The sequence below is a fragment of the Delphinapterus leucas genome, chromosome 13 (genome assembly GCF_059928025.1).
Source record: "Delphinapterus leucas isolate spDelLeu-1000000601 "Yukka" chromosome 13, BTC_Dleu_Yukka2, whole genome shotgun sequence".
NCBI lineage: Eukaryota > Metazoa > Chordata > Mammalia > Artiodactyla > Monodontidae > Delphinapterus > Delphinapterus leucas.
Genome location: NC_143141.1, coordinates 34,166,862 through 34,194,535, shown reverse-complemented (window position 1 = coordinate 34,194,535; position 27,674 = coordinate 34,166,862). Strand labels below are relative to the sequence as shown.

The 27,674-nt window shown below is 50.9% G+C and overlaps 1 protein-coding gene across 3 annotated transcripts in view; it reads right to left on the bottom strand.

Annotated features, from left to right (window-relative positions):
• The window catches only part of TEX261 (testis expressed 261), a 30,842-nt gene that overhangs the window by 2,339 nt on the left and 829 nt on the right, over positions 1–27,674 (bottom strand). Inside the window, exons 2-4 of one of the 3 annotated variants that reach the window (XM_022561309.3) lie at positions 8,871–8,913; positions 2,755–2,834; positions 1,201–1,354 (exon numbers count right to left, since the gene is read on the bottom strand). In XM_022561309.3, the coding sequence (XP_022417017.2) occupies positions 1,201–1,354; positions 2,755–2,834; positions 8,871–8,913 (277 nt within the window). Of the gene's footprint in view, positions 1–1,200; positions 1,355–2,754; positions 2,835–3,073; positions 3,562–3,714; positions 3,887–8,870; positions 8,914–27,674 lie in introns of those variants that run through there. The other 2 variants (XM_022561310.3, XM_089923030.1) reach the window with 2 other exon arrangements.

Below are 27,674 nucleotides of genomic sequence, written 5' to 3'. Positions count from 1 at the left end.
TTCCCACGGTGAGGTGAAGGGCAGGCACCAGAACAAGGCATCCCCTCACACCCAACACCCCTCACATACACCTCACAGCCAACTGCCACAAATCTTTCCTCTTTTCTCCTCTCTTGCCTCTCCCCTTCTAAGGCAGACAACCACAGCTCTGCCGCTCCTAGCCGCGCTCTAGGGCGAGGGCATACTGGAAGATAGGATGGTACCTGACACCCACAGATCTTCAGAAAAACTCTCCCAGGCATCTTGAGGGCAAGTCAGGGGAGTGACAAAGGGAAGCCAAGGGAGCTCCCCAAGGGGTGGGGGGATTGGGGAGCACCCTCCCCCCTGGGAAGACGCAAGAGGAGCCTGGTCTCCAGGGAAGGACTCCTCACACCAATCCCCGCAGAACAAATCCTCTGGTGGAATCACACCAAGGCACTCAGTCCTGGCTTTAACACCATGCCCTCCTTGTGAGTGACAGTCTCTTTCCAGATTCTCTCACAGAAACAGAAAAGCAGCTCTAAGAAACCCCAATCAATCTGATATCTTGACCAAAGGCTATGATAACCAGTAATGATTAAAGGGAGAAAAGGCAATCCCGCGAACCAGATACTGTCTAGAACCTTTTCCGAGAATAACTATAGCATCTATGTGCCAAATGAGTCTGCTAAACATCACTGAACAGATGGAGAAGCTAAGGCCAGAGAGGGGAAATGACTCCCTGGGGTCAGAAACTGGTGGCAGAGCAAAGGCAGGAAGGCCAGGGTCCTCCAAACTGGGTCTGTCAACCCCAAGGCAGCTGTCTGCAGGGACCCCCAGAGCCCCAGGAGGCTCGTCTTAATCACGACTTTGGGCCAGAGGACTGGATGGGGAGCTGCCTGCAGGCCAGGGAAAGGCTTTGGGCTTTTCCTGGCCAAGTGGTTTCTTAGGGGCTATAACTGCTCGGCCAACCCACCTCTTTTCCTTTCTCAAACCCTTTGTCAAACTTACCTCCCTAGGAAAGCCCTCCCTTTCTGAGTACCCCAGCCCCCCAAATTCTAGTCATTAGAGCCAACACGGGCTCTAGGCTCCTCATGTGTGAGAACCCCAACCTCCAATCAGCCTGGTCTCCTGGAGGACCTCAGTGGTTTGCCTCTTTTCTTTATATGCCCTTCAGTGCCCTAGACTGAGCTGGGCACATCTAACCAACTCAGTTGCCTCCCCAACTATGTCCCCTCTCACCGCACGACAGGATGAAGTTAGGCGAGGTCAGCATGATGAAGGGGAAGGTCTGGAGGAGGCCAAAGTAGACAAGGTTGGTGAAGAGGCCCACACCAATCATGTAGGTGGGGAAGCGCTCAAAAACGTAGAGGCCAATCAGCACAGCTGTGGAGAACTGAAAACAACCAGAGGCACACAGTGTGGGGAGCTTCTTCCAGGCAGCCTTTCTGGACTCACTAACCTCCAGCCTACTCAGGGCAACACTCTGTTCATGTTTCAGTCTCTCCTTGTTTCACAGCCACAGTTCTGACCTCCCCAGCTAGTCTCTCAGCTCCCAAAGGGCAGCACTTTTCAATCTCAAAGTTTGTTTGACAGCAACCCACAGTAAGAAAAACAGTTTACACTGTGACCCCAACACATGTACATATACATGATCAAAGTTCAGATTTCAATTCTAGTCTTTCCCATTCCTTTTTTTGTTTTTTGTGGTACGCGGGTCTTTCACTGTTGCGGCCTCTCCCGTTGCGGAGCACAGGCTCCGAACGCGCAGGCTCAGCGGCCATGGCTCACGGGCCCAGCCGCTCCGCGGCATGTGGGATCTTCCCGGACCGGGGCATGAACCCATGTCCCCTGCATCGGCAGGCGGACTCCCAACCACTGCGCCACCAGGGAAGCCCTCCTTTTTTTTTTTTTTTAATGCTGATAATGATCTACTGAATTGATTGCACAACCCAATAATGAATCCTTCCTGCAGTTTGAAAAACATTGTTCTGAAGGACTTATAGCTGTCAGTGCTCAACAAAAGGCAGGCAGTTGGTTGAATGAAGGTCTAATTCCTGTACCAACACTCATGAGCTGGGCCTCTGAACCCAGAGCTGAGAGCTATGGTCTTGTCTCCACCACTAACTCCCTACCCCAGGCCATGCCCAAAGTGGAAGTGGCTTTTGACAGCAGGTGACTTGAGAGGCACTGGGCTTGTCCTGTCCAAACGTGCCCCCAGACCCTCCCCAGCCTTTCCTGCAGCTGCAGAAATCTATCCACCAGCAGTCACTCCTGTGGCTTGGACATCAACGGCAAGGATTGTGTCTTCAGGAAGAGAAGCCTTCCACGAGCCCTGAGCAGGGCAGGGCCTGGGGCAGGGAAGGTGTCTCCCTCTTAGACCAAGTCACTTGATCCAGTTAGAAAGAGGGCAAAGAACAAGTACTCAAAACTGTCCTTAAGGTACCTCTCAGTTCTAAATGCTGTAAGCAGAGCAAGGGGCTAAGACCACTGAAGGTGGTCAAACAAAGGCAAAGCCACGGTCCTGTCAACAGAGAATGGGCACTCAGCTCTCGCCTTAAGGAACCAAGAACGAGGCCCGCAGTGAAGCGATCCCACTTGGGGAAGGAGGCCAGGGAAGACCTAGGCCCAGGAGAGCAGACCCAGGGGTACAAGGTACAGGGCAGGGAGATAGGGGATGGTGCCCTCAGAAAACAGCAAGGACACAGGTCTCATCACCCAGGCCAAACTTTCCCCACTTCCTCCTTTTGAGGCAGGGCAAGAGTGAGGGAGATCCTGGGGAAAACTGCCACTTACCCAGATCATGTATTTTATGATCCTGCTGGTGGCCACTGTGTATTCTTCTATCAATTCTGCCAGGTAATAGAGTCCGGCCGCTGGCGGGGGGGAGCAAGCAGGGAGAACGTTAGCCAGGGTCACTCCCACCATGCTGATCACCCCTCTCTCTGCAGCTGGATTCCACTCAACCTTTCATGACTCCATTAGGTAAGGACCAAACCAAACAATCCGTGTGTTACCCTCCCAAGTCGGAAGTAAAACTTTGTCAGGGCAACTAAGGAAAGATTTCATAAAAGTGAATGGAAACCTGTATTTGAGGCCTCAGCACAAACCTAACCTCTGGCCCATAAAAGGGAGTTTCTTTCACTCATTCAGTAAATATTCGCTGGCATTTAGTATGCGCCAGCTGCTGGGCTGAGAGCACAGTACGAGACAGACGAGGTTCCTTCCCTGACCAGCTTTGCGGGGGTGCGGGGGTGTTGAGTGGGAAGGGGAGTCAGACGATCCCAGTAGGACAAGTCAAACCCCATAAGGAGTGCTTCCCGGAGGAGGTGAAGTCTCAGCTGAGATCAAGAGTAGGAACTAGCCAAAAAAGAAAGCCCGTCAAAGTCAGAGTGGGAAGCACCAAGGGCCCGAGGCGAAAGGGCGGGGGTAGGTGTCTGGGAAAAGTTCGGTGCGGCCGGCCCCGCGACGGAGGGCGCGGCAGCGGTTGGCCATGCGCGGGCAAGGGGCACTTGAGTCAGCCTCCCCTGGGCACCGCTGGGGCGGACTCTGTGACTCCTGGAAGGACCCGAGGTCAGGTTAGGCTACTGGGGTCAGGAGGAGGGGCAGGACCAGGCGGGGCAGGAAGGGGGATGCGAAGGCCGGAAGGAACGGGCGGGGGTCTCCCGGCTCTCTCCGGCGCCCTCGTGATGCGACCCCCGGCGAGCACAGATGCCGGAGCTGAAGCCCGCGCGGCCCGGGGTCGCGCACTCTCACCGACGGCCAGCGTGATGAAGGCCACCTGGATGAAAAGCGACAGCCAGCTCAGCACATACATGAACCACATGGCGCCCCCGCCCCGGCCGCCCGCCAGCCCGCCGGGACGGGCCTGCGCGCTCGGGCTCCGGCAACACGGAGTCGCCGCCACCGCCGCCGCGTCCCCGCCCCGCGGACGGTCGTGCGCCGCCGCCGAGAGCAGCCCGGCCCGAGCACCGCCCCCAGCCGGGTCCGGACTAGCGCCGCCCGCCGGCGCGGAGGGCCAACCGCTGCTGCCCAGACCGGCGCGCGCCCGCGGACCGTCGGGCTCCCGAGGATGCAAAGAGGGGCCGGTCGGCAATGCAACCACGGGGAGGCGGGACGGTCCTGAGGCGCGGGGACGCAGCGCTAGTACCGGAGCTTGGAACGTAGCCACCGGCCCCTCTCTGTGCACTCCTGCGCCAGCCTGGAGTTGCCCAGGGCTTTCTTTTGCTCCCGCAGGTAACAGGAACAAAACTGTTGAGTGCCTAACGTGTGCCAGGCACTATGCTAAAAGCTAGGCTGTAGGTTCATGATGGAAATTAATCCGATGATGTAGATCATTTTATGGATGGGAAGCCAGGGCCTAGGAAGGTTACTTTGCCTCAGGTTATTGTACATCTAGGAAGAGGCACAGGTAGGAATTGGGGCACCTTTGATTAGTCATCCTCAAGCCTAACTCTCCCTCTCTGTTGACTTCGCCCATTAGGCGCTGAATGCATTTACTACACCTCTGGAAGAGCTAACTGAGGGGCCCCAAGGAGCAGGGCAGCCCTTGTCAAGAAGTTCCCCATCTGGTGGCCGAGACAGGCATGCCAAAATAATGTATAACGGGCCCCTGGTATGTTTCTTATCTCAGAATTTTTTCATGTATAAAAATAAATAAATATTCCTCAGAAAAATTAAACATAGGATTACCATGCTATCAAGAAATAAAGAAGCCCTTATGTATTTTTTAATCGTGGTAAACTATACATAACATAAAATTTACCATTTGAACCATTTAAAATGTACAGATCAGGGCTTCCCTGGTGGTGCAGTGGTTGAGAGTCCGCCTGCCGATGCAGGGGACACGGGTTCGTGCCCCGGTCTGGGAAGATCCCACGTGCCGCGGAGCCGCTGGGCCCGTGAGCCATGGCCGCTGGGCCTGCGCGTCCGGAGCCTGTGCTCCGCAATGGGAGAGGCCACAACAGTGAGAGGCCCGCGTATGGCAAAAAAAAAAAACAACAAAAACATAAGATTACAAAGCAAAGAAATTACACTGAAATACAGATATCAAAAAGTTTTTTAGAAAACTGTGTGATATAATAATATATATGTTTCTTTATTAAAGTGTAACATAACCCAATCTAACAGAAAGTCTAATAACTACCTCCCAGTGACATAATAAGAAACATATATTTGGTCTCTGCCCCCAGTTCCTGACACAGAACTCCTAAATTCCTCGGAATTTCCTGGGTGATAGGAGCATCTTCTGTTCTAATGAGGTGACTCTTGGTGGGTCCTGGTTAGCTTCAGTAAGGGGGCTGGTCACCAGATTGGAAGCTTGGAACTGTTTCTTCTTTGGCCACACTGCGTGACTCATGGGATTTTAGTTCCCCGACCAGGGATCGAACCTGGGCCATCAGCAGTGAGAGCGAGGATTCCTAATCACTGGACCATCAGGGAATGCCCTAGAAGCTTGGAACTTTCAATCCTACCCTCCATCCTCCAGGCAGGGGAGAGGCACTGGAGATTGACTTAATAATCATGAGGAAGCCTCCATGAAAATCTCGAAACCATAGGGTTCGGAATGGTGAATACATCCACATGCTGGGAGGGTGGTGCACCCCAACTCCATGAGGACGGAAGTTCCTGAGCTCAACCCTTCCAGACCTCACCTCTTCTCTGGCTGTTCATCTATGTCCTTTATAATATCCTTTACGATAAACTGGTAAACTAAGTAAATATTTCTGAGTTTGGTGAGCCATTCTAGCAAATTATCGAACCTGAGGGGAGGTATGTGGGAACCCCCAATTTTGTAGCCAAGTCAGACAGAAGTATGGTACCACAGGGACCCATGACTGTGACTGGAATCTGAATTGAAGGCAGTGTTGTGGGACTGGGGTCTTAAAGCTGTGGAGTCTGACGATACCTCCAGGTAGATAGTCTCAGAATTGAATAAAATTATAGGACACCCAGGTGGTGCCCAGAGAGTCGGAAAATTGATTGATGTGGGGGAAAAAACCACACATTTGGTGTCAGAAGTGTGGTGAGTAAAGAGACAGTTTTCCTTTACTACCACAATGACAAAGGAGGGATGAGTGTAAATATTTTCAAAATATCTTCAATCATATAAGAAGAGAGAGTCACAGATACTGCCAACTACTGAGTTTGTTGCCTGCATTCATAATGGAAGGAAATGTTAAATTTCAGTTAGACCTTAGTGTAAATAAAGAGGGGAACTTTTTCCCTTCCAACTTTCTAGAGTCCTTCAGTTTGTCTCCCTGAATTTTATATCTGCTGACTTCTTAGGGGTCCCCACACCCCTGGTTAAGAATTTCTGAGGGTTGTGTATAAGGAGAAGTGGGACCTTAAATGACTGTGTGCTTGGACTTCCCTAGTGGTCCAGTGGTTAAGACTCCACACTTCCACTGCAGGGGGTGCAGTGGGTGAGGGTTCAATCCCTGGTCAGAGAAGGGGAAGTTCCTTGTGCCGCCATGCGATGCGGCCAAAAAAAAAAAAAAGACTGTGTGCTTATTTACAAGGCTCTTCATTACAGCAGCGGGAGAGACTGAAAACAACCTAAATGTTCATTATTAGGAAACTGGACAAGTACGTTTTGGTACATTATAAAGCAGAGCCATAAAAACAATTGAGGATGTTCTTTAGGTACCCATAGAGGAGGATCCTCTTTTGAAAAAAGCAAAAGAATCTGCACAGATATTTCTTTATATGGAATATCTCTGGAAGAGTCCATTAAAAAATGGTAACTTTGCTTGCCTCCTAGGAAGAGAAAGAGTGGGGTTCAAGAGTAAGAGGGCATTTCCTCCATATTCCTTTTTATATCCTTAAAGCATTGAACTATGTAAATATATGTAAATGTATTACCTATTCATGAATTAAGTTTAAAATTTAAATGTTTGTAGTATGCTGGACCTGCCAGGATGTCTCAAATTGTCTGTCGTGATAATCAGTCCCTTTGTGAGAAAAGCATGTGGCGCCTTACAGGTAAGTCAGCTAACCTTGGATCACGTGACCTGGCCACCCCTGATTGGCCCAATAGGGGAGCTTCATGGTTAGGTCTTTTCTGTTGGGGAGTTTGTATTTGAGACACAGAAGCATCAGTGAGTAGAAGCACAATAAAATCTCAATTCGTCTTAGTTTTTCCTAAACATTATCCTCCCAAGGAGGAAGGAAAATATAAAAGTATTCTCCCACTCCTCCCCAGAATTGTAGATAAGGGAAACTTGAGGCTGGAAAATGTTAAGGGCATTCAGATGGCTGACCCAGGACTGTTATTCCAGAGCTGGGCATTTTTACTTCCCCACAGTCTCAGAGCCAAAACTGGCCCCAGGTACCAAGGCTGAGGATTCATGTTTCCTCTGGACAGCAGGAAGAAGCCATGATTTCCCAAGAAGGTGGGGCAGGGCTCATGAAGGCTCTTTGGGACCTGTGCTTAGGCAGGAGGTCACCAGGATGAAAAAAAACAACCTCTCTTGAAGGAGGGATGGGGTGAAGCGGAAGGGGTCCCATGCTCAATTCAAGGAGCTCAAGAGTGAAAAGATTTGTAGATTCAAAGGTTTGTTGATTTACATATTGACAGACCTCAGTAACTACATACACTTATACCAATGTTACACATACTCCTTTAACTTTTACTGATTCACGAGCTCATACGTTACCATTTGATTTCCACGTGTGTGGGGATCAGTTCCCATACATCTCAGGATGATGTTCTAGGGAAACTAGCTCTTTCAGCATCATGTGGATCTCTTCCTCATAAGACAATCATTTCCTTTTGTTTCTTTTTATAGTTTCTATAAGTGCACTCTAGTGCACGTATAGTGTTCTTTCTCTGTGCCAGACACTGTTCTGAGTGATTTGTATGTTTTAACCCATTTAACACTCACATCTAGCATAGGACATAATGCTATTACTGTCTCCATTTCACAGATGAGAAACCGAGGCTCAGAGAGGTTCAATACCTTATCTAAGGTCACACAGCTAGTACTTGGAGGAGCTGGGGTTTGAATCTGGACAGTCTGGCTCCAGACCCACGTGGTTTTCTCTGGTCTCTTTAACTAACCTGCTGTCAGGGTGATTCTGCCTGCCTGGTCGTGGGCTGGGCCCCGCTTTATCTCCCTGAAGGCTGCCTGGTCCCCTGGCTCTTCCTTGTATCCCTCTACCTTTATCCTTATAGGAGCTAATGAATACACATCAGGGTTCTGGCTTTGGCCACCTCTGTTCACCTCTGGTCCCCTTCAGCATCTTCCCTAGCTAACCTTCTCACATTCTCACACACTTACACCTTCACTGCACCCAAGGCTGGGGACTGGCTTTAGTTTGTTCTGTGGTCCCAGTGGTTATATGGCCGGGGCCTGAGCATCCCTAGGTGCTCAGAAGGGCGGGGAAGCGTGGAATGAAGAGGCTGGGCAGTGCGGGACCCTGCAGCTCCAGTTCCCCTGACCTGGCTATGTTCGCTGCCGCCCTCAAGTGGCGACCAGAGGACCTGAAGAGGACCAAAGCCAGGGCCGGTTCAAGAGAGAGCGAGCGCACACGTGCACACTTACACTACACACAGTTGGAGACAGGGTCTACCTCAGCATCCAGGCCTCTGCTGCCCCTGCCTGGATTGGCTACAGACAATGATTGTTGTGTAAGAGACACCATGGAGTCAGAGACAGGCAGGGACAGGCCTGGAGATCCAGGCCCCTCTTCCGTCCTCTTCCTCTCCTCCCGCTGTGTAGCTCTTGCCCCTCTCCTGGCCAGCTCCCCAGTGCCAACAGAAGCACAGTGTTGGGGTAGGTACCTGTCGCCCCCCTCCCACTCTATCCCTAACACGTAAAAAGTCCCCTCTCTAAGGTGCCCACACCATAGAGGAACACCTTTCCTGTGACAGTCCATGTAGTCAGCAGGTTTCTCGTTTGGAAGCTCACCTCTTAGGCCTTGGTTCTGCAGCAGGTCAGCCAGAGGAAAATTCTAGGAAGAGACGAACCAGAAACAGTGAAAAACAATGGCCACCCCTATGTCCCCATAATCCACAGGCCTCCTGACCCTGTTTCTCTGCTATGCCTCTGCCCCCACCCAGGCAGCTGCCCTGGTGTTCCTGGCACCCCTCCCCCATCCCTGTCACATGCCTGGGGCCCCAATTCAGGTGGCTGAGTTAAAGAGCTTTCTAGCGACAAGTCCTCAAAAGGCTCTGTTAATTGCCTCAGCATTGTCTTCAGCTAAGCTGCCGGGCCTGCGAGCTGAGAGGACCCGATTGGGGGTGGGGAAGGGTGTGTGCGTGTGCGTGTGCGTGTGCGTGTGTGTGTGTGTGTGTGTGTGTGGCTGGAGAATGACAGGAAAGAACAAGGCAGGGGAAGGCAAGCACTCTGGGATTCGGCACATAACAACTGAGACCCTTGCAGATGTCTCCCTCTCCCTCTCCCTCTCTCTCTCTCTCATACAAACACACACACACACACACACACACACACACACACACACACACACACACAGAGAAGAGCCCCTGAGCAGGGCTGTGGGACCTCCTCTGATGGAAGTCCAGCCAGAGTTGGGAGCTCCTCTCCAAGGTGGCCCCAGGAGCCCGGACAGCAGCCAGCCATTCACATTCACTCCACCTTTACCCACACAGATAGCTGGAGTGTCTCCCTGTCTTGATTCAAGCAGCTCTGAGTGGTCCCCTGTGATAGGAAATCCTGATTAGAAGAAGAGGGACAGCTCTCTCTGACGAGCTAACTCCCCTCGTGGGGGGAAAGAGGAGGCTGAGATGAATATATCAAAGGACTAAGAAGGGTCAGGGCCAGGAGGAAGTTCTACCTCCCACTTCACAAAGCAGGCCCAACATGGGCCTTTATTTGAACACCTTGAAAATTCACTACCCCATGATCTGTGAGGAAATATTTCTTTGTACTGAAGAGAGTGGTCCAGTTTTCCCCTTTGGGACTACCCAGAAAAAGTCTATACACCTGCTATGATATTGTTATTAATGGCTAAGATTTATTGAACATGTCTTTGTGCCAGGCATCGAGCTAGGTCCTTTATACAAACTCTCTTGTTTAATCCTCAAAAAAAGTCTTTAAAGTAGGTATTATTTTTATACCCATTTTACGGAGGAGGAACCCAGGGCACAGAGAGGTTAGGTAACTTTATCAAGGTCACACAGCTAAGAAGCCCCAGATTGGGTGGCCAACCATGCTGCTCTGCCCAGGATACAGGACTTTCTGGGCCACAACCAGGAAAGTCACGGGCTAACTGGACTGAGTTGGTCACCCCCAGTCCCTCGTCTTCCTGGCACCGGTACCCGCATGCTTAACCCCAGAACATCTTGTACCCGTAACCAGTGCCAGAGGAGGACTCCAACTATGGGGATCATCACAAAGGTCATCACAGTGTCAGCCACTGGAACAAAAGTCCAAACACTTCTGCCCGCTGCATCTGGGTGTTCGAGTCGCCAAGGAAAACACAGCGCGGTCAAGCACTGAACGGCCCAATGCTTTCTTTACTCATGTGAAGACAGAGCAAGGGCAGCTTCAGCCGTGGGCCTTGGTTCCTCATGGCCAGCAGGTGGCCCTGATGGCAGGTGCAGCCATCGCGGGGCAGCTGGCCTCTGTGCACCCCTCTTGTGCTGAAGCAGAAGCATCCCAACCCCTCCTTCCTGGAGTCCGGAATACTGAAAGCTGGGGGCGTGCCAGAGGGGCACTGATGTGCACGTATAAGTGGGACAAAGGAGCACACGCTGAGCTTGAAACGGGGAAGGATATTCCCACACGAGGTGGTAAGCCCGGCACAGGCTGTATGGGCTCATTATCTCTTGGGGAGGAAATGTTCCAGGCCCAAGGCCTGTCCTTAGGCCCAGTTAGGGTAGAAAGACTGCACACAGGAGAATGCCTTTCCCAACAGATACACTGCCTCCGAATATCCACTCTTCAGATATTTCACACACACACACACACACACACACACACACACACACACACTCCCCCCAGCCCTCTCCTTCCAGTCGTTCTCATATGGAACACTTTCGTCTCCTATGCCAGCCTCCTCCGCTTCTGCAGGCTTTTCGTATCACCTCCTGTGATGGGCAGAGTCAGGCGCTTACCGTACAAGGGAACGAGGATGTGCAGGCTAAAGGGCTGCTGCCCGATCGCCCTCTTTTCCTTTTTCCTTCCTAACAGAACATCTATTTTGCTTAGGGCAGTGATGTGTCCTGCTTTTCAAACAAAACAAAACAAAGCTCTCTGCTATCAACTTCAGCCCAACCATTGGGGGACTGGGTGGTAGCAGTAGGCAGGGGAAATACGGTGCATATCAAACCCAAACTGCACCATAGCGTGGTGCCCTATTAAGGGTCCCTCCTTGCGCAGGCGTTCTCTCTCTCTGTTCACACAGAGTTAAGAGAGTTGGAGGTTCCTTCTCTTTCTGTGGTGTTCTTGCCTGAGACGCAGACTCCCCAGCCTCACCCGTTACACCCTGTCCCACCTTTCCACCTGGCAAACTCTTACTCATTCTTCAAGACCCAGCTCCAATGTTTCCTGAGACGGCGATGAGCGTGTGCTCATTTCCTTGTCCCCAGTGCCCAGCACAGGGCCTGGCACGCAAGAACCATCCTGCCTACAGGGCTGGCCCCTGCAGCAATATTTAGCCAGATCACACTACAGATCACACTAGGGGTGGATCCTTAAGGACAGCCAGATTCTCTTTCCCAGAAGTGGAAAGGCGGCCTGAGAGAAAGCTGGGCCAGCCTGTGTGTAGCACGTGGCACTTAGCCAATAAGATGTCAACCTGAGAGCCCACTATATGGGTGACAACGAAGGAAGCTAGGCTGTGGTGAGAAGGCCCCGGGCTGATGTGTGAGAAGATATGGTCAGTGGGGTGTGGCTTAGTCTTTCTGGATCCCAGTTCCAATCCCTTCCCATCCCAGCTTCCTCTTATCGAAGTTTCTGTTTCTTGCAACTCAAGAGTCCTAACTGCCCCAGGGGAAGAGGTTACCAGGGCTCAAAAGATGCTGAGGCGAAGTTTGCCCCCCCCCCACCGCCTTCTCCGATGTCAGCTGCATCTACTCCCCCCTCGTTGTTTAACCCTGAGTCAGGGGGTTCTTGGTCCGGCTGCACAGCGTAATGACTTCAGACCAAGTGGGATCAGACTCTGGGCTGGGGCCCCGGCTGCGGCAGTTTTTCAAATGCCCCCTTTGCACCGGATACCCCACTGTTTGCACAGGGCTTCCACAGGGCAGCCAGGATGGGAACCACTGCCCTGGGGGAGAGAAGTACACAGGGCACTAGAGTCTGGAGTATCCACCCCCCTCAGGTAAGACAGCAGTGACGTTGGCCGTGGAGGGGCCTGCCTGTGTGGCCAGCTGTGCCCAGCCTGCTCTTCTTCTCCCTCCCCTTCCTTCCAGCCCCTACTCAGCAAAGGGCAATCCCTGAAGCTTTCCCGGCTCTATGCCGCAGCCCTACACGACACTGAGTCATGGCCCTGGAGCCCTAAAGGACCTTGTTCCTCCTGGCTGCCTGCTCTGCACAGACCCTCCTCGCCCCACTCACAGTGCTCTTCCTGCCCTTTCTCTCTGCCCATCCAGTCCCTACCAGTTTTTCAAGACCCACTTAATATTCCTCCTCCAGGAAGTCTCTGAGTGTTCCAGCCCATTCTAGCCCCCATCTTCTCTGGCCTCCTGTTTGCATCCAGAGTCCACGGTCCTCACCGGGCTCATTTACTGCCTCCTGGTGACTTTCCCAGGAGCAGACATTTTGCCTCCGCAGCCAGCGTGTGAGACCCACGCCTGCCCTCCCCCAGTCTGGCCAAACCCCGGGGAAAGCACGTGGACAGGCTCAGAAGCCAGGGCCCTGGTTGCCGCCCCCAGCCCCTCGCTCTCGCCTCCTCACTCCTGAGTTTCAGTGAGGGTCCACCCTTAGGAGGGTCCAGAGAGAGTCAGGTTGGAGGGGAGCACACAAAGATGGAACTGTGCCGCTGCGTGGATACACTGGGAGGGGGCTAGATTCCCTCTGAATTGCCTCCCAAATCTGAAATCTCTGAGCCCCGCCCACCAGCTGTCGTCCAACCAACCCACCTCCTCTCCTCGCCGCCACACTCCGTGCCCCTTCAGGGTCGGCGGTGGCAGTGACGAGAGTCTGAAACCACAGCCAGAGGTCAGTAAGAGGCCATGATCAGTGCGGGACTGGTTTGGGGGCCGCCAGCCTGGCCAGCCATGCAGCGGTGGGTGACAGTGACAGCAAAGGCAGAGCTAGGTGCGGATCTGTGCCCACCAGCCCAGCACTGCCGCATCCCCCAAGAGCTGCTTGTCTCCCACCACCCAGGCCACCGCCTGGATGAGAACGCAGGAGGCGGTTTCTCCCCGAGAGCTTGGGGGTCATGCTAGGGAGCAGGGTGTTACAGCTTCAGAGGCTGACAGGCGACACACCGCAAGACCCCTCACACACTCACACCCAGAAAGGTACGTACCCAGAGAGGCCCCCACACAGCCTGCACGTGCGGGGGCCACGGAGGTGCTCACGGGCGCAGAGGCACGGGTACTCGCCCACAGACACACAAACAACCAGGAAGGACCCAGACTGACCCAGACACCTGATGCGCACCTGTACACACACACACAAACAGACCCGCAGACGCAGCTTCCCAGCAAGACACACGGACACAGGCCCCACGCCTGCCGTCATCCCGAGACGCCCCAGTCCGTCTGCCCCCCTGGAAGGAAGCCTTTGGCTGGTTTGATGGGGTGACAACAGTTTTCCCACCTAACAACCTCCCTTTCCTTTCATCCACCCAACGTCTGCCGGAGGCCTTCTGCAGCGGGCCCGCTAAGCTTCCCCTCCGGGGCCTGCGAGGCTCTCTGGCCAGGGCTGCGGGGTTTGGGAAATGGAGGACAAGGTCTGAAAGCAGTTTCTCGAACCTTTGCTGGGGTCTAGAGCCTGCCCTTCCCACGGAGCGGCGGGGTGAGGGGCAGTGAGGCCTCCAGCTTTCCCAAGGCCCAGCCCTGGTTGCTGCACCCTGCCAGGCCTCCCAAGGGAAAGTCTGGGCTGAGAGAGCCTGGTCCAGGGTCTCCAGTGTCTCCAGCAGCCTCTTAGCAGTCCCATCACGCCATCTGCCAGTGGGTTCCACACATCAGGGCACCCAAAAGCAGCCTTGCCTCTGGTCACTAGGATGCAGCTTCAAGGCCAGTTTTGAGCCTGGCTGTGAGAGCCCTGTTCTCTTTCCCTGGGCAGTGGCTTCTCTTGTTGCTGGTCACCATGCAGACACATCGGCAGAGCTGAGGGGCCTACCTGGGGATGGTGCCTCGCTGTGCTGGACAGTGGGATCGGACTTAGGGAGGGTGTCAGAGCTGCCCCTCAGAGCCGAGTCCGGCAGGTAGGTTCTCGCTGAGGGAGGTCCCCAGGCCTGGTCCGTCAGATGTCATCCCAGCCATGCGGTCTCCCTTTTCCTCCCATCCACACCACGCCCACTGGCCACGTGGTGGAATTCCAGCTCCCTCACTCTGGCCCCCCCTCTGCCCTCCGTCTAAGGCCCTCCTCCAGATATTCACAGGATGCCTCCTCCACACTAGGTCAAGGTCACGTCCACAGGGGGCCCTCCCTGATCCCAGTGCAAAATAGGAGCCCCATCCCATTTCCTGCTTTGCCTCTCCTCGCAGCACTTTCCACTACACGTTAATATAGTAGGTGTTTACTTGGTTCTTTTCTGTCTCTCCCACTAAAATGTAAGCCCCGTGAGGGCAGGGACTTTGGCCGGCTCAGTCCTAGAGTTCCCAGCTTTTGCCAGGTAGGCCCACAAAGCACGCACTAAACATGCTGAAGGAACGTGAGCAGGTGCACACACGCACACTGACACATGAGCCCTGGGTGACGCATGTGTCACACGCACCACGCGCATGTACACACACAGGCAGAGGCACACGTGCTCATGCATTTCACTTGGCCCAGCTCCTCCGAGCCCCGGAGAAGTGTTATCACCCATGTTCTCCCATGCAGGCAGCCTCCAGCCAGATTCCACTCAGCCCTCCTGGTGCTAACTTGGCCTGACATGCCAGTTGCACGTGGGGCTTCTCGTGGAAGCCGAGGCAAGCCCACTACCACTGTGGTGGCTGCTAATTGGCTCTGTGTTGGGCCCTGGGTCACCGCTCGGTCAGCCATGGCTGATACCTTCTTCCCACTTGTCTCAGGAAAGGCGCTGCTGTCCCCTCTGCTTAGGCCTCAGACAGGCACTGAACCGCACATGCCCGGCCGCGTGGGACTTCTGATGGTGGGCCCTGCCCCTCTCACTCTTGGGAGAGGGCAGAGATGGCTCAGCACACAGGACTGCCCTGGGGAGGGGTGAGGTGTGATGACAAGGGTATGAGGAAGGCCCCGAGCCCAAATGTCTATGTAGGATGACCTGTTAACAGTGACCTGTTACAGGACATCCAGGGAAGTCCCTCTTCCAGAGTTTTTCAAGCTGGAATTAAGAGAAAATCTGGGGACTTCCCTGGTGGCTCAGTGGTTAAGAATCTGCCTGCCAATGCAGGGGACACGGGTTCGAGCCCTGGTCCAGGAAGATCCCACATGCCGCGTAGAAACTAAGCCCGGGTGCCACAACTACTGAGCCTGTGCTCTAGACCCATGAGCCACAACTACCGAAGCCCGTATATCTAGAGCCCGTCTTCTGCAACAAGAGAAGCCACTGCAGTGAGAGGCCCTACAGCAAGGAAGGGTAGCCCCCGCTCGCCATAACTAGAGAAAGCCCATGTGCAGTGACGAAGACCCAATGCAGTCAAAAATAAATATTTTTTTTTTAAAAAAGAGAGAGAAAATCTATGTGTGTGTGTGTGTGTGTGCACGCGCGCGTGTGTTGGCGGGGGCAGATGTATTAGGGGCTTAATACCTCTTGTGAGAAGAGACTCCCTTGGTGCCACCTTGTTTATTGAGCCATTAAACAGGACAAAACGGGTTTCTGTCCTTTGGGGCTTTTCTTGAGCCTTAATGTACTGACGGGCAGCCCGACTCTCCAAGAAGGGTGGAGCAGGAAGACTGAAGAGGGCTCAGCCCAGGGACCACAGGAACCCTTTGTTCTGGAAGCACCAATTAAACCTTCCAGGAAACACCATTTGGGAAACAATGCAGAATTGATATGTGGAACAATACCTCATTCTGTTATCGGCAGTGACAGGTAAATCCCGCTCTGAAATAATTGGAGGACAGTTTTATAGAACTGAAAACCAAACACTTCTCCTTCTAAAGACACTTGAGCCATATAACCTGTCATGGGTCATTGAGGCGACTGACAGAGTTGCCCTATGACTCCTCTCCAGAAATGATTTTTTTTTTTTTTTTTTTTTTGCGGTACGCGGGCCTCTCACTGTTGTGGCCCCTCCCGCTACGGAGCACAGGCTCCGGACGCGCAGGTTCAGCGGCCATGGCTCACGGGCCCAGCCGCTCCGCGGCATGTGGGATCCTCCCGGACCGGGGCACGAACCCGTGTCCCCTGCATCGGCAGGTGGACCCTCAACCACTGCGGCACCAGGGAAGCCCCCAGAAGTGATTTTTTGATAGAGCAACCAATTCATTCCATTTCTAAAGCTGAAAGTCCCATGTCACAGGAACGCCATCAGTCCTGAGCAAACCAGACCACTGGTCTCCCTATTTCTTAGCAGGTATTGAAATAGGGGGGGATTGGCTCCAAGGAGCCCTTTGAGACCTGCAGGGCACCATGAAAGGGACTGTTTTAACTGATTAAGCTGTTGCAGGAAAGAGTGTCAGGGGAGAGAAGACGGTGGTGTCCCAGGTCTCAGGGCCTGGGACGGCCGCCACATGTGAGTTCTTGGCTTCTTGCAGGATAGAATTCAAGAGTGAGCCATAAAGTACAAGAAGTTTTATTCAGGGAGATACACACTCCACAGACAGAGTGTGAGCCATCTCAGAAGGCGAGAGAGGCCCCCCAGATCTGAAGTGGTTAGTTTTTATAGGCTGGGTAATTTCATAGGCTAATGAGTGGGAGGATTATTCCAACTATTTTTGGGGAAGGGGTGGAGATTTCCAGGAATTGGGTCACCGCCCACTTTTTGGCCTTTTATGGTCGGCCTCGGAACTGTCATAGCGCCTGTGGACGTGTCATTTAGCGTGCTGATGTATTACAATGAGCGTATACTAAGGTTCAAGATCTAGCGGAAGTCGACTTGTCCACCATCTTGGACTTAGTTGGTTCTAACCCGTTTATGTCGTGTCCTCAACAGCTATGTCATTCTTTTAAAGGTTGTGCCCTGCCCTCTTCCTGTCTCAACGCTACCAGACGGCCCTTCCTCTTCCATCTGTCCAGTCTCCCACCCTGCCGGTCACACTGGCCGGGTCTCCTGGGCAGGTGGAGAAGAAAAGGAAAGCTGCCTGGCTCTACCCCTTGCCCCCACACGTGACACTCTGAGTCATGGCTCTGGAACCCTAAAGGACCTTGCTCCTCCTGGCTCCCTGCCCTGCACAGACCCTCCTCCCCCGACTCACAGTGCTCTTCCTGCCCTTTCTCTCTGCCCAGGCTTTTAAGATCTACTTAACATCCCTCCTCCAGGAAGCCTCCCTGGGTGCTCCAGCCCATTCTAACCCCTGTCTTCTCTGGCCTCCTGTTTGCACCTGGAGTCCACAATACTCACTGGACTCCCTGACCACCTCCCTGTGACTTCCTGGTGAAACCGACCGAGCAGGACCATGTGGGGCTCCTGGGCACAAAAGTCTTTCTGTGTCCCCCGTTTCTTGTTTGTAGGAAGTAGGCTTCGTTCGGCCTCCATGACCCTCCCTGAGTTCCAAAGGGCAATTTTAAATGGTTGCTAATCAGGGAAGGGAGGGGATGCAGAGACAAGGGAGGGGCAGTCAGCAAACAGTAGTGCAGCCTTGGGGCAGGGTCCTGGTTCCCCCTCAAGGGATCTATATAACTGTATCTTTGAAACCACCTGACTCTGGATGATCTCTGGATTGAAGAAATGCGGGCCCTGCAGGTACCCTGATCCTTATCAGCAACCCATCCCCTTGACTATAAAACTCCTCACAACACCAGGAATTCCCTGGTGGTCCAGTGGTTAGGACTTTGCGCTTCCACTGCAGGGGCTGAGGGTTCAATCCCTGGTGGGGGAATTAAGACCCCCCATGCCGCACAGCATGGCCAAAAAGCAAAACAAAACTCCTCACAACACCTCCCCATATCCCCCCGTCAGGACACACAGTTTTGTTTTAATATTTATTTATTTGGCTGCACCGGGTCTTTGTTGAGGCATGCAGGATCTTCAGTTGAGGCATGCGAGCCCTTAGTTACAGCATGGGGGATCTAGTTCCCTGACCAGGGATCAAATCCGGGCCCCCTGCATTGGGAGCATGGAGTCTTAACCACTGGACCACCAGGGAAGTCTCAGGACACACAGTTTTCTGGGCATTAGCCCCCTGTGGCCCCCTTTGCCTGACAAAGCAATAAAGCTGTTCTCTTCTACTTCACCCAAACTCTGTCTGTGAGATTCAATTCCGTGCTGGTATACAGAGGCCGATTTTCGGTATCACTGGCTTATTGAACTCTCCAGCGGTTGACTCCTTGCCTCCCCAGCCCGTCTGGGAGACCCATGTCTGTCCTCCCCCAGGCCTGGCCAAACCCTGAATGAGGCACCTGGAAAGGCTCAGAAGCCAGTGCCCTGGTTGCCCCTCCCAGCTCCTCTCTCTCACCTCCCCACTCCTGAGTTTCAGTGAGGGTCCACCCTTAGGAGGGTCCAGAGAGAGTCAGGTTGGATGGGAGCACACAAAGATGGAATTGTGCCACTGGGATGGATAAGTTGGGAAGCGGTTTGCAAGCCCTCAGGATTCTGGGAGGAAGGCACTCAGCCTGGAAGGAGAGTCTTTGGGGCATGTGGTAGGGAGTGGCCGAGCCAGTCAGGACAGCGGTGCCCTGAGCAAGGCTCCCAGCCTCTGATTTCCTCACACACTTTGTCTCCCGCAGGCTCCAGGTCCCTTCTCTCAGCTGGGATCTCCCTGGGGCCCTGACCAGTCCCAGACTCCAGCTGCCTGCATATACCCAAAGCAGAGACTTAGTGCTTGCTAAGGAAGTCCTAGCCAGGATCAGCTCCAGGAGCTGAGGATAAAGCTTCAGAGGTGTCTCTGCTGATTTCCCACCTCCTCCAGGGAACCCTCCTGGCAGAGGTCTGTCTGATCCTGGCACTGCCTCTGTGCTCATCTTGCCCCTGGTAACAGATGGTGCTGGAACAGGTGGTGACTTGCGCTGAGAAGAGTCTCTGCCCAGCCCCCACCAGCAGCTGTCTGCTCCAGCCTCTTCGCACCACAGGCCTGAGCATAAAGGGAGGCCCTACTCTAGGCAGGCACTAGTCTGGCCCCAGGCCTGGTTTGCCTCCTCTTTTCATCCTGAGGCTCTCATCAGCCCCCTCTCCCTGCAGACAGTCCCTCCAGACCCAAGGAGGGATCCTCACATGCGAGGGCTCGAGGGTTGGTACCAAAACAGAGCTTCTCCTCATTTCCCAGGTTCCTCTGTGAGGCTCAAGAGTTTGCAGATAAGGATCCATGACTTTACAACCTTTATGTACATTGCATAGATTTTTGTATTAGTGAAATATTTAACTAAAAGGAAATACAGCAGCACTATTTACAACAGCCAAGATGTGGAAGCAACAGTAGTGTCCATCAACAGATGAACGGATAAAGAAGATGTGGTGTATATATACAATGGAATATTACTCAGCCATAAAAAAGAAATAATGCCATTTGCAGCAACATGAATGGACATAGATACTATCATACAAAGTGAAGGAGGTCAGACAGAGATGACTTATATGATATCACTTATATGTGGAATCTTAAAAAATGATACAAATGCACTTATTTACACAACGGAAATTGACTCACAGACATTGAAAACAAATTTATGGTTACCAAAAGGGAAAGGAGAGGGGGTAAATTAGGAGTTTGGGATCAACAGATACACACCACTATATATAAAACAGATAAACAGCAAGGACCTACTGTATAGCACGAGGAACTATTTTAATACCTTGTAATAACCTATAATGGAAAAGAATCTGAAAATATATATGTGTGTGTGTGTGTGTGTATGTGTATATATATATATATATATATATAACTGAATCACTTTGCTGTAGAATCACCTGAAACCAACACGACATTGTAAATCACCTATACTTCAATTAAAAAATATATAAGAGGGCTTCCCTGGTGGCACAGTGGTTAAGAATCCACCTGCCCATGCAGGGGACATGGGTTCGAGCCCTGGTCCTGGAAGATCCCACATGATGTGAAGCAACCAAGCCCGTGCACCACAAATGCTGAGGCTGCGCTCTAGAGCCCGCAAGCCACAACCACTGAGCCCACGTGCCACAACGACTGAAGCCCACGTGCCTAGAGCCCATGCTCCGCAACAAGAGAAGCCACCACAATGAGAAGCCTGTGCACCTAGACGAAGAGTAGCCCCTGTTCGCCACAAATAGGGAAAGCCCATGTGCAGCAATGAAGACCCAATGCAGCCAAAAATCAATGAATAAAATAATAAATAAATTTAAAAATATATATATATAACAACAAAAAAGAAATATACAATATCCACACCATGGAACACTACTCAGCAATGAAAAGGAACTATGGGACATGCCACAGCTTGGAGGAACCTCCAGGGAATTATGCTGCATGAGAAAAGGTTGCACACTGTCTGGTTCTATTTACATCCCCTTCTTGAAATTATAACATTTTGAAAATGGAGAACAAATTATTGGTTGCCAGGAGTCGGGGTGGGGGTGGGGGGAGGGAGGGCAGGTATCAAAGGGTGACTTGAGGCATCCTTTGCAGATGGAACTGTTCTGTCTCATGACTGAGGTGGTAGATACATGAACCTATACATGTGATAAAACTGCAGAACTAAACACACACACAAATCCTTGTGAAAACGGGTACAGGTGAAATAGGAGAAATTGGAAAGACTGATGGATGGAATCTGTCAACATGTGGGTTGTGATATTGTACTATAGTTGTGCCAGATGTTAGCTTTGAGGGAAAATGGGACCTCTCTGCAGTATTCCTTACAACTTCATGTGAATCTACAATTATCTCAATAAAAACAATTATTTATTTATTAAAAAAGGATAAATTTTATAAAAGGGGAGCTCTGGTTTCCTCACACTTGCTAAGGGGCAAGACAGGAGCCTGGGAGAGATGAGGCTCCTCCTCTACATGTCTGTCCAACCTCCCTTGCAGGGGAACCTCTTCCAGAGGAGGATTCTGGGAGAATCCGGCCTCCGTTCTGGTCCACATAACCCACCCCACCTTGAGTCTTTGGGCCCTCTTTCTTAGGACATAGACTGTTAGTAGCTCAGAAAGTTCTGTGTCCAGGGATCCAGCTAGGCACCAAAAACAAATCCTGATAAAGGAGCGGGACAGGCTGGGGAGGAGAAGTTGGGGAAACTTATGCCACTGGCTTTACATGTGACAGACTTCCTAGAGGAGGTTCAGCTCACAGCCCTCCCTCCACACACACTTATTTCTGGCATTCCCGTCGTACTGCAGTGTCGGGAGCAGTACCTGCTGCTACAGGGTCAAACGATGGAATTGGGAATTCTATGATTACTTAAGTACCAGTGGCCTAACCCATCATGATGAAAAGCTTGTACCAACTGCCCCTAATCCGTGGAGAACTGGGGAAGTCTGGTAGAGTGGAAAAAGCTTTGGAGTCAGAGAGAATTGAGTTCAAATCCCAGCTTGGCCCCTGACCTCTGGGAATTTCAGCCTCTATAAGATTTACCTTATAGGGTACTGTGCTGTGAGGGGATGTGACACTGCTTTTCTTCTTCTGTGACTCCTGGAGGCGGCAGACTGGAGGGAGTTCAGGAAGAGGGAACCATAATCTGCCCTGACACCTGCCAAGACTACAGGTTTCAAAAACGGCAGTGTGCACTGGGAAACTGGATGCTTCACAGGGCCGAGGGAATCGCAGGAGATGTCAGGAGACTGGATGCGAATAAGCAAAGGCCCGGATGGGAAAACCGCACCGTCTCAGCAGATGCCTGGAGCCGCCCCTCCTCACTGCTGCTGCAGTGCATTTTACGCCTGGCCCTCAGACACAAACACGGGGAACCAAGAGGCGGACAAGTGTTCAATCTAAATTGAACCTGAAATGCCCGAGGTCCCCTGTAAGTGACTAGATTAAGAGCAGAGGGTTGAGACAGAAATTACTTTTAGTTGTGGGAAAATACTTAGTTGCATTTTTGCACCCCTGAGTCTGTGGTCTATAAAAAAATTGGACCCATTACACAAGACACGCTTTCATATACGTACTTCTGCACTGTTATACACAGACCACCGACATTCTCACACATGACAAACATCTATCCAGTGTGTGCTTGTAAATGTTTAACAGTCAGATTTCTGGGAAATAAAAATAACAACAATGTGATTGGTACCAGTTGCTGATTTCTGTGGTATAAATACTCACACCGTGGTAAGTTAGAGCTACCAATACCATACCACTGAACAGAAGTTAGAAAGATGTGCACAATTAGCTCTCTGTGAGCTAGTGCAGGCCAGCTCCAGCACAACCTGCAAAGTTACACTTGTACATCTGTGCATCTGCTCAAAGGTGCCTAGATATGCAGGTTGCTTAGGTTCCTTTAAGAGTTGAAATGCTGGTACTTCCCTGGTGGCTCAGTGGTTGGGAATCCGCCTCCCAATGCAGGGGACATGGGTTTGAGCCCCGGTTCGGGAGGATCCCACCTGCCGCGGAGCAACTAAGCCCGTGCGCCACAACTACTGAGCCTGTGTGCCACAACTACTGAAGCCAGCACACCTAGAGCCTGTGCTCTGCTACAAGGGAAACCACAGCACTGAGAAGTCGGAGCACCACAACGAAGAGTAGCCAAGTGGGCCCCGCTCGCAGCGACCAAAGAGAGCCCGCGAACAGCAACGAAGACCCAATGTGGCCAAAAATAAATAAATTTATAAAAAAAAGAATTGAAATTCTAATTCTGTACATACACCAGTAAAAAAGTGCATAAAGATATTATCTCAGGGTCCTCCCTGGCGATCCAGTTGTAAGACTCCACGCTTCCACTGCAGGGGCACGGGTTCCATCCCTGGTTGGGGAACTAAGATCCCACATGCCTCCAGGGGTGGCCAAAAAAAAAAAAAAAGATATTATCTCAAATCATGCACTTGTAGACACGTGTAGTCACTTAGAAACATATACAAAGACAAGTTCAAATATATAAATAAATGTACACACATCTACATATAGATGACACAAGCCAAAACGTGCATATAAACACATACATAAACACCCACATGCCCAGTAAGAGGGAGAAAACCAACAGGATTTTCTGGGGTAGCTGCCTTGGCCCAAAGCCCCCCTTTCAGAACCACTTCAGGTCAAGGCAGAGGAGACTTGAAGGGCAGACTGTGTATAGCCAGGTATCCACACCTGCTTCTGTGTGCACCCCGCCCCTTCTGGATTGTTCCTGGGGGACCTGCCGGTCTGGAAGAGCTCTTGCCTTACATCAACCAGCCTCAGAGTCCCACCTCCACCCTCACCCCTCTCTCTTTCACTGTAAGAAAGCCAACTCCAGCCTCTGTCCCTGCCCTCATCCTAGATCAACAGAGGACGAGGTCAGTATGATCCGCACCCCAGCTTCAATCCCTTCCCATGACCTCTGCCCTGTCCCTTATCACTTCCTTGTTCATCTCTTGCCTGGGCCATTGCCCCAGCCTTCTAAGTGTCTCCCTGCTCCAGGCTCTTCCCTCCCAGTTGTCCTGCTACAAGGAACCTGCCAGATTAATTATCCTAAAGTGCGGTGCTGAGGTCACACATGTACTGGCAATCTCCCAATGCAGGACAGATTAGGGCTAGATCCCTCTGAGGCCCCCTGACCACTTGTCCAGCTCCCACTTCCCCAATTCGCAGTTTCATTTCTATTTTCTCCAAACGTCTTTCTCTTCCCCAGTCTGTTCTGCAAATTGTCTCTGCCGTAGAATCTGCTTGCTTCCCTCTTTAGTTCACAGTAGCATTTACTAGCTCTCATGTTTGTGGTACAGTGCTTTATAGTTTATAAGTACTCTCAAAACCATTCATGGACCTCCTATCTTGTGCCAGATAGTGAGGTTAGCCCTGGAAATACAGCGCTGAGTAAAAACAGATGTGGTTGTGCTTTCATGAACCAAGTCAACACAACCTGTTGAGGATCTTGGGTCACCAAATCCTCTGTCCCCAAATCGTTAAGTGGATTTGGGAGGGGAGATATTTTCCCCTCCTGTCCCTCTTACCTGACCCCTCCATCCCCCAGGAAATAGGGCCTCTCTGGAGTCATGGGGACAAACTAGAGAAGACAGAAAATGAAACTGCGGCTTGCACATACTTAGAGGACTTTACCAACCTCATGAGTTTCACAGGAGCAGCTGTCAGGATGCTGCAAGTCCAGTACAAAGGGGCATTGAACTTTTACAAGCTATACAGTGGTGAACACTTGTCTGCCTTGCAACATCTTTATTTCCTTCCCATTACGGGAACTACCCACACACATTTTAAGCAACATCTCTTATTTGTGTGAACCTAGGCTAATAACTTTGATTCCAGAGTTTCCTCACTTGTAACATGTGGTTAGAAATCTGATATTTTCATGGGGTTGTTAGAATGATCAAATGAGATAAATGTACCTAAAAGAGCTTTATATAGAACTTTAACGTACAACACAAATGTACAGTCATTTATTCAATGCAGTTTTCTTCTTTAAATCAATCATAGTTCATAAACAGGCACTTAATGACCGAAAGATTCTGGCCCAGATGTCTAGGAGACAGGATATAAAACAGCACCGTGCAATAGAAACGTGTGAGCCACGTGTATAATTTTAAAATTTCTAGTAACTATATTAAAAAAGATAAAACAGACTGGCAAAATTGATTTTAATAATATATAATTTTAACCCACTGTCTCCAAAATCATATCATTTCAACATGTAACTTGTATAAAAGTTACTGGAGATACTTTACATTCTGTCTTGGTACGAAATCTTTGCCATCCTGTATTTTACACTCACAGTGCATCTCATTTTGGACCAGCCACATTTCAAGCGCTTGATAGTCACACGTGGCTACTGCGCTGGACAGCAGACATTGATTAGTAATGCCAATAAAAATTAGTTAAGATCTATGTAGGACTTTACGGTTTTCAAAACTCTTTTGATGGTTAAATCCTGTGTTAGCCTGGGTAGGTGGCTGTTTATCATCTCCATTTTGTAGAGGAGAAGCAGCAGCAATTATGTGTAATTCACCCAAGGTCATCCACTAGTAAATGGTGAAAATTCTTATCTTCACACCTTTCTCTTTTACTTCCTTTTCTAACAAGAAGTACAAAGGGAAACTTTAATATTGTCGTACACAGAGATCCCAAGACTCATTGCACTAGTGCATGGAAAGGTACAGCCTTTTCAAACTCCACCTACATCTCCTTTCCTTCAAAAATCCTCCCTGTTTTGGGACTTCCCTGGTGGCGCAGTGGATGGGGCTCCACGCTCCCAGTGCAGGGGGCCCAAGTTCGATCCCTGGTCAGGGAACTAGATCCCACATGCTGCTGCGGCTGAGAGTTAACATGCCACAACTAAGGATCCTGCGAGCCGCAGCTAGGGAGCCCACGTGCCTCAACTAAGGAGCCGGCGAGCCGCAACTAAGGAGTCCACCTGCCGCAACTAAGACCCAGTGCAACCAAATAAATAAATAAATAAATATTAAAAAAAATCCTGCCAGTTTAATTTCACCAGAATCTATTACTTCCATTATTTTAAAAATATGTGCTTAAAAAAAAAAAAAAATATGTGCTTGTTGGATTAAGCACCTTCCAGGTCTGATGTGATGTGCTATGGATGTAAATGATATAGGTGGGCATTAAAAAAAAAATCCTACTCCTCTCTCCAATATTGCCTATGATGCAGTGCTTTACTTTTTAATTATTCTTGGGGCTTAAACTGAAGAGTTTCAGTGTCCCAAATATGTAAGAACTGAAAAGAGTCCTCTCTTCTAGTTTAAAAAGTACATATACACCAAATGTTCACACCAAAGCATAACCAGACCCAGCTGGCTATCAGGGAAAGAGGCTCCTAGTGCAGGGTTTCTCTTTAAGAAGATGGGAGTCTCATCCACTGCACCACCAGGGAAGTCCCCAGACTGGCAGTTTTGAAGGAAAGGAGATATAGGTGGATTTTGAAAAGACTGTACCTTTCCATGCACTAGTGCAATGAGCCTTGGGATCTATGTGTACGACAATATTAAAGTTTCCCTTTGTATTTCTTGTTAGAAAAGGAAGCAAAAGAGAAAGGTGTGAAGATAAGAATTTTCACCATTTACTAGTGGATGACCTTGGGTGAATTACACATAATTGCTGCTGCTTCTCTTCTACAAAATGGAGATGATAAACAGCCACCTACACAGGCTAACACAGGATTTAACTATTAAAAGAGTTTTGAAAACCATAAAGTACTACATAGATCTTAACTAATTTTTATTGGGCAGGTAGATGGGGGTGGGGAGTGGGGACAGGCCAGCTTGAGAATGGCCCTGCGACGGACCCCTCCCTAGACTGATGTTCCAGAAGAGACACCAAGGGCAGCTGACTGTCCTTCTAGCACGAGTTGCTGCCCTTTACGGGCCCAGAACCACCTAGAGGAGCCTGCAGAGGCACGCAGGAGCCCCAGCTTGACTCCCAGGCCTGGCACCTTTCCCCTTTGTCCTCCCTTTCCCTGTCACGACCCCGTGTAAGGAAGGAGAGTGCAGTGGTGGCTGGAGGGCAACAAAAGGCTTGTAAAACCTGTCAACAAAAAAGTAATCAGTTGATCTAAGAAAGAAATGGAAAGTTTTATTCCAGCCAAATTTGACGATTATAACCCAAGAAGAGCATCTCAGAAAGCTCTCAGCACTGTTCCACCTGTTAGAAGTCAAAGCACAGTAATACAAGTTTTTTGAGAAAGATGGCTGTACATTAAATGATGTATTATTGACAGTTTACATAATCCAGAGCTAAGTGCCATGTGACCCCTTATCAAGAAGGAATGTTATCTTTAAGGAGTTGTCTTACCGATGTTAGGAGAACGTTGCTCTTTATGATTAAGCTGGTAATTCTGCCGATGGAGGTTTTGTTTAGGGGAACCACTGACCGAAACCACCCACACTGGCCAGGCTCCAAAGTAACCATTTGCACAAGTAGTTTTATGGCAGGAGGTCCTGGTAAGGAACACGGAACTAACAAGCCACCACCAAACCAAAGAATTTGGTAAAGGTCAAAAAGAGACTCCAGTCCATATTGTCCTACCAAACTTCCAGAATCCTCCTCACTGGAATCCATCTTGGATGAGCGATGTGTGCACCACCACGAAGGACCCTGAGTCAGAATGATGGGCCAGAGACAACCTGGAAACCAATCCCATCACCATAAAACCCGAGACCACAAGCCACGTGGCAGAGCAGTCCTCCTGGGTTCCCTTACCCTCCTGCTCTCCACCTGGGTGCCCCTTCCCAATAAAGTCTCTTGCTTTGTCAGCACGTGTGTCTCCTCGAACAATTCATTTCTGAGCGTTAGACAAGAGCCCACCCTCCGGCCCCGGAAGGGGTCCCCCTTCCTGCAAGAGTTTGGGGAGGCTTGGTCGATCCATAATGCGGATACACAATGCACAATAGGGGGGAGAGAGGAGGCCAAAGGGCAGATAAAACTTTTCATGTTTAAATTTT